At 40.3% G+C, this 7393-nt stretch overlaps 2 protein-coding genes across 2 annotated transcripts in view; one reads left to right on the top strand and one right to left on the bottom strand.

Annotated features, from left to right (window-relative positions):
- plxnc1 (plexin C1) overlaps nt 1–7104 on the bottom strand; it is a gene marked incomplete in the record, with an annotated part of 45482 nt that extends 38378 nt beyond the window's left edge. Inside the window, 7 exon segments of the mRNA XM_024294619.2 lie at nt 894–1073; nt 3164–3291; nt 3404–3442; nt 4473–4548; nt 5495–5594; nt 6690–6840; nt 6909–7104. Coding sequence (XP_024150387.1) covers nt 894–1073; nt 3164–3291; nt 3404–3442; nt 4473–4548; nt 5495–5594; nt 6690–6840; nt 6909–6947 — 713 coding nt within the window.
- Nucleotides 1–7393, top strand: part of LOC112160226 (solute carrier organic anion transporter family member 1C1) — a 90511-nt gene that overhangs the window by 27314 nt on the left and 55804 nt on the right. The gene's annotated exons all lie outside the window — the stretch shown is intronic.

The raw sequence follows: 7393 nt of genomic DNA, 5'->3' as shown, positions 1-7393 counted from the left end.
TGGGGGGGCATCCCGTTATAGTTCTGGAGTTGAAGTGATGAATTTGAGGGTTTTGTTAAAATATTCGCCTGAAGCTTTTGTATGGAGCTTCAAACTAGAATTATTTGTTGTTTTATTGTGTATCAACATCAGGTTTGTTAGTTACATTGAGCCATTTATGTTTTATAATGAGGTGATCTAATAATAGTAAAAGGTGTAAATTGAAAGAATGTTCAATAAAGTTTATGAAAAAAAGCATAATAATACTAAAATACAAAAGTAAAAACTTTGAAATATAAAAAAAACAATGTAATGAAAACAAAAGGATAGATACAAACAACAAATAATGGAGAAAAGTATGGCATAGACTGTATTCATGTTTTCAAAATTTTGTTTGGGGATTTTTTTCCCCACCTTTTGTTAACCCTTGTGGGGTCCAGATGACTCCACCCTTACATTAATGTTTGGTCCCTCCCACGACAACAGTGGAGAGGGTTTTATGTCTGCCATTGACACCAGTGAAGATAAAAGATCTTTGAAAAAGAGTTCAATGCGCTGTCTTGTGGGGTCCAGATGACCCAATTTTTAATGTGAACATGACTAGGATAGCAAAAGGGTTATATTGTACTTGAACCTTTGCAGAGAATATGAAAACGTTTTGCTTTGCCTGATCAACACTGCTAATTACAGTGTTGCACAAACACAAAAGACAAAAGGAGACTTTTAGTCACTGCAAAGAAAGAAGAAGTGCTCTGTAGGAAAGATGACGATGTTAGAAAATGGCTTTCTCAGCAGATGACACTCAGGCTGAAGCTGAGAGAGTTCCTAAAGGTTAAGTGGAAGAAACTTAAAATCTCCTTTTGCTGGTGAAAGAGCACATAATGAGTCTAAGATAAATGAAATCTCTCAAAGACCTCATCCAGGAGATTCTTGGTGAAATATCTCTGCAGGCTGGTTCCGACTTGTAGGTGATTGTTGCGTTGCCATGGCAGCTTCCATCTGGTAGGAGAACACACACTTTGACCTGGCCTTTCGTTTCAGAGCTGGGAATGTTGAATGTCAAGCTCACACCATTGTTGTTCCTGACTGGAGATCTGAGAGGAGCCAAGAGAAGCAGAGTGAAGAAAAAACTGAACAATATCATCTGCATAGAAAAAACTGAAAACATAAAAAGCCCCAAATCATGACAAAAACTCTGTATTATCTTCCAGTTTTATTTTATAACTTAAGTTTCTTGTCATTGTTAACTAAATATATGAAAGAAATTTGATTAATAATCAAATACATTTTTTTGTTGTCTGTTTCATAAATCTCAGTTTTTAACTTTTCAGATAAAATGTAGGAGAGTTTTAATGATAGACTGAAAAGTTGTTCAACTTCCTAAAAGAGTCAAGATGCCAGTGATAAACCACCAATCAGTGGCCTCACTTTGACTACTGTATGAAACGCTGGTGGTGTTTGCTTCTTTAAAACTTGAATATGTTTGTCACCGACACCAGTAAAGATAAAAAAAATCTTCAAAAAAAAAGTTCAGCATGCTCTCTTGTGGGGTTCAGATGATCCCTTGGATAGCCAGAAGATGCCTAGGATAGCTCAAGGGTTAAGGTTCTTAATATATGTCCATCATGATAAAAAATGCCACAAGATCATGTTAAAAATGCCAAAACCACAATTTTCATTGGAAGGGTTGTTGTCCCTTGTGCTTTGTTAGGTATGTTAATGTTAGGACTGGGTTTATCTGGACCTCACAAGACAGCGCGCTGAGCTTTTTTTTTCCCCCAATGATTTTTGATTTTCGCTGGTGCCTTACTCAGGGCTGTCCAGTCTCTGTACAACCGGAGCAGGAGCTTGGTTCGCATGGCCGGCAGTAAGTCAGACCTGTTCCGGGTGCATGTTGGACTCCGGCAGGGCTGCCCTTTATCACCGGTTCTGTTCATAGTCTTTATGGACAGAATTTCTAGGCGCAGCCATGGGCCGGAGGGGATCTGGTTTGGGGTACACAGGATTTCCTCTCTGCTCTTTGCAGATGATGTTGTTCTGTTGGCTCCATCGAACCGGGACCTCCAACATGCATTGGAGCGGTTTGCAGCCGAGTGTAAAGCAGCTGGGATGAGGGTCAGCACCGCTAAGTCTGAGGCCATGGTTCTCGACCGGAGAAAGGTAGTTTGCTCTCTCTCGGTGGGTGGAGTTCTCCTGCCTCAGGTGGAGGATTTTAAATATCTTGGGGTCTTGTTCACGAGTGATAGAACATCGGAGCGTGAGATCGACAGGCGGATTGGAGCGGCGTCCACTATTATGCGGTCGCTCTACCGGTCCGTTGTGGTGAAAAGAGAGCTGAGCCAGAAAGCAAAGCTCTCAATTTACCGGTCGATCTTCGTTCCAGTACTCACCTATGGTCATGAGCTTTGGGTTGTGACCGAAAGAACGAGATCCCGATTACAAGCGGCTGAAATGAGTTTTCTCCGGAGGGTGGCGGGGTGCTCCCTTAGAGATAGGCTGAGAAGCTCGGTCACCCGGAGAGAGAGCTCGGAGTAGAGCCGCTTCTCCTCCACATCGAGAGGAGCCAGTTGAGGTGGCTCGGGCATCTGATCCGGATGCCTCCTGGATGCCTCCCTGGTGAGGTGTTCCGGGCATGTCCCACTGGGCGGAGGCCCCGCGGAAGACCCAGGACACGCTGGAGAGACTATGTTTCTCGGCTGGCCTGGGAATGCCTCGGGGTCCCCCCAGAGGAGCTGGAGGAAGTGGCCGGGGAGAGGGAAGTCTGGGCATCTTTGCTCAGACTACTGCCCCCGCGACTCGGTCCCGGATGAAGCGGAAGAAGATGGATGGATTGATGGGTGTCCATGGCAGACGTGAAATCTTGTCCACATTTGTCATGGGATGGATAACACATCAGTGTAAGAGTACAACAGTGTAATATAGTACAACAGTTGAACTGTAAAGAGCTTAATTTTAGGATAGGATAATTTTTTTTTTTTTTTCATGTGCACTACGTAAAGTTAGCATCTTTTAGGGTTGTTCACCTTCCATTCTCTTGACAAACTTAGCATTTACATGTCATTAACAAGTTTTATTCCACTCAGATTAAAAAAAAAGTAATCTTGTCGGAGGAACTCTCAAAATCCTTATTTTAAATTGCATTTGAAAGGCAAAGCGGTCTCTCCTCCACAGCAGACGGACTCACTCAGGTTGGTTACAGTCTGTCTGGATCCTCACTCCAATCACATCATGAAGGTTTTGGCCGGACAGAACCGCCCGGTTTCTGCCATGGAAAGACACATTGCTGGGAGTGATAGAAGAGATCACAGGACTCTGACAACAAAACAGACAAAACACAAGGTTTTAATGCATTCCACTTGATTGATGATGACTGAATACATTCAAATGAACTTCACAGCATGCAAGAATTGACTTTGAGACTCACAGAAACAAGGTTTGATGAGGTTTTTGGGCAAACACTGTCCTGCAGAAAGAAGATGGGACATCAGTTGATGCAGCAGCTTTACCTCATATTCTTTGAGGCACAATAAAAAGAGGAACTTAAAGATAGTTGTTTAGAAATGTGTGAAAGTATGCGTTCATTAAATTGAGTGCACAAATTAAGCTTTAAAACTTTTTTTAAATAATATGTGTTTAAAATAAGAGAGAGAAATGGATCTGGTAGTCATATTTCTTCAAAGCCTATCAGTGATTAAATGTATCTTTTTGCACATGGAGACAAAAACAACAATTTATGAGGGAAGCCTCAAAGATGTTAGTTTTAAAAAATGCTTACTCAAAGCATTTTGCAAGAAAAAAAAAGCAATGCAGTAAACTTAAATCAAATAGAAGCAAAGGAAATAGTTTTCAGCAGGAACAGAAACTGAAAGTTTAACACTAAAAGGAAGTGTCTTTCATGGTCTTTACAGAACAGTTTAAGAACATTCACATCTAGCCTGATTGGAGTGTGAGGACCAAAACATAATTTTGGGCTTTACCAGGAATGCTCAGAATGTAGAAACTATTTTAAAAAATCTGAATTCTAAAATTGTTGGTTTAATAAAGCACAATTTTAGCACATAGGCTAACATGCTCAGTTTATTTAACAGCAGCAACTGCATGAAGGGAAGAGATAAAACAAGAGTAAGTTACAACAGTCAAGGCAAAAGGAAACGAAAGTTTGCAGGAAAGGCTTTCCTGTGTAAGTGAAAACAAAACGCGAGCTACAGACCCAATACAGTTGTAAAAAAACACCAAGATTTCTGAAATAAGCAGCTCTAGTTTTGATTGTAATAGCAAAGGCTGTTTTAAATTCTGGTATAGTTGATATTAAAATATCAACTATACCAGCATTTTTTCCCTTAATTTAAAACAGACAAAAATACAATGTGTTTTTCTTTAATATGAATCAGGAAGATTCTTGATCTGTTTTTTCTAAAATTGTCCACTTTGATATAAAAATGTGCCAGCCACATGCAAACACCTTAACAGTGAAATAAAAGATGCATAGTTACATTCCGGTCTCCATCACTGGCCCAAGAACATCGGTCGTTTGTCCACACACACCCAGCTCTGAGACAATCCTGACACCTAAACAGGAAGAAGTCACAGCTGCTGAGATCAGTGTCATTCCTGAACTTTGAGAACATTTGTGAAGAAATTTAAATCAAACTGATGAATGAAATATGTTTAAATACTTTCAACTAAAGGTCTGAAACTTATTGGCTTTTTTTACAAACATATTAAGGTTTGATCATTTCATGCTTTTCTACTTTTGACCATAAAAAAATAAAATGCAGAAACTTTAAACTTAATGCATTGCATGTTTAAAGGGCCACTACTATGCTATTCTTAAGTCTTTTGGAGGAAACTATGCAATAATGTATTATCTTTGGAACAGACAGGGAATAAAATATTTATGAAACATTTGTTATTTTTATAAACTAGCTGGAAGTAAGACGACTTGACTTCTGATTCTCCGCCTTTTGCTCATTGTGGGTGCCGTCCGTTTCATGACATTAACCTAAAGCCGGCCTCAGCTGCATGTCTGTGTTTCGCCCACAAAAGCAAACAACAGCCTAACTTTTGCAAACATGGATGTGCATTTAAAATGAAAGTGTTTTGCCGACCACTACTAGCTCTACAGAGACACTGTGTGTGTGTGTGTGTGTGTGTTAGCTGGGGGGCGGGGCTGTCAGTGCAGACTCTTCCTGGAAGGGGCTGTTCCCACTTGTCTATGTCACAATGTAAGAACTCATTTGTTTTCTTGGATTGGGAGGGGCTGGTGCTCAGAGTGCAGCGTTTTAGAGGAATGCTCAGAAATATGTTTGTGGCTCAAATTACCACTTTGAAGTTATTTTTTGTTAGGTATGAACATTATGATACACTTAAAATCTCAAAAAGTTGATTTAGCATGATACAGCCCCTTTAAAGTTTCTGCCACATCCACCTCCTGCATCCACTGGTTTCTCATACCCACAGTTTAATAAAACAATGAAGGTCACAAATTACATTTCTCAATGAAAAATTCACTTACTTATGACTTTTGTCTTCATTGATCCTAGAGCAGTTTTTGAGATGGAGTTGTTCGGTAAACCACACCTCCCCAAATGTGATGTTAAGTGTAGCTGAAGAGGCTGTAAAAAAACAAAAAAAAAAGATAAGGAAAAACAAAAATGGTACTTGCTCTCCGCTTTACAGACTCTTTCAGTAACAAATATCCCAAGAAAATTGCCCAGGTAAATGCAAAGAAGTGGAAGCAGAAGCCTTTAATGTCATCTAACTAAACTCAAATGAAAAGATGCTGAGAAAACGAGTCTGACTTGAAACCGGTCTGTTTACATGTAGGCGACACAGGAAGCGGCTCGTTAGCATAGCATCGTAGGATCACAGCATCGCTATGTAATGACTCTGTTATCTCCAAATCAACATTTCTATTAAACCTTCTGTTGCTGCTGTGAGTCCAACACGTTTAACCTCTAGGTTCTGTTTGGGTCCTTTTAACCCTTGTGCTATTCTAGGCATGTCTGCATTTAAAGTGGGGTCGTCTGGACCCCACAAGACAGAGCGCTGAACTTCTTTTTTCAGGGATTTTTTATCTTCACTGGTGTCTGTGGCAGACATGAAAGCCTATCCACCTTATCATGAGAGGATCACACATCAATGTAAGAGTGGGTTCATCTGGACCCCATAAGAGAACACAAGGGTTAAAAGCCATCTCATGTTCTGCTGCTTCATCAGCTAAATGCTACACGGAAGTGAACTGACAGAAGTTATGGAGGTGGGGACACTTTTCACATTGCGTACACAGCAGAACAAGTTTTTTTTTTCTTTTTTTCTCTGTCTCCTGGAAAAAGTTCCTCTTTGCTAGCTGCTGTTTTCACATCTGAGCTTTGCAAGAGATGGGCGGGCTAACCCTACTTCGAACAACGGAAGCCCAAGTAAGTAGAGGTGGGAGAATAAAACCCCGATTTTCCCAAAAATCAATAGTCTAAAACACGTGTAGAAGTCAAGGCCCGTGGGCCGGATCTGGCCCTCTGGGTAATTCTATTCGGCCTTCCAGATATATATTTTTTCTGTTATTAATGGCCTAATGTTATCTTGCGCTTATATTTTATTCAAATTATACAAGGTAAAAATATTTGTCAAAAAGGCACAACAATGTTCCACTTCTTCATCAAGAATGACAGCAACGGATTGTTTTATTACCAGCAGTAAAACTGACTACTCACCCTCAACAAGGGAAAGGTTAGGGAGGGAGAGGGTGCATTGTGGGAACTGTGATAGGGATTTAATGTTGTCCAGAGGCTGAGAGAAACGACAGGTAAAGCTGGATTTAACATTTTCTCCAGCAGCCATGTGTATCTGGACGACCAGTTTAATCTGGAATAGAAAAGAACATGAGAAACAAAATGGTGATGAAAATGGTGCAGATGCAGTTAGTTACTGACCTCTCCAGTCGTCTCCATCACAGCTTTGTGGGTAACCATTTTCTTTTGAGGTTTTCCAGAGATGGATAACCAGTTTGAATTGTCACAGTCCACTTCAAACGTGCAGCTGGAAGAAGACGGTCATGAGATCTTGATCAAAATTCAAACTTGGATAAAAGCAAATTATAGTGTTTTTTTGAGTCTTATCCAAAATCAAAGCTTGCAATAGGGTGCCTCAGTTAGTGAACAAAGGGTGAACAATTTTACAGAATCAAAACCCAAGTCACACTTTGAGAAAAAGTGCAAAACATTGAAACATGTCTTCAAGGATCTGGCCCGCGGGCCTTGACTCGTGTTCTAGAGGATTGCTCAAAACACACATCTGAACTTGTGGGAATCCTACCCTGAAGATTCAAAATTGGAGTAGCTGTAATGGGAAGCCTAACATCATTCTAAACCCAGATTATAAATTATGTCACTGAAATCCTATAGAGGGCTTGCAATGA

This window comes from Oryzias melastigma, linkage group LG23 (assembly GCF_002922805.2).
Source record: "Oryzias melastigma strain HK-1 linkage group LG23, ASM292280v2, whole genome shotgun sequence".
NCBI lineage: Eukaryota > Metazoa > Chordata > Actinopteri > Beloniformes > Adrianichthyidae > Oryzias > Oryzias melastigma.
The sequence above is the reverse complement of the archived record's forward strand: the minus strand, read 5'-3'. Positions and strand labels throughout refer to the sequence as shown.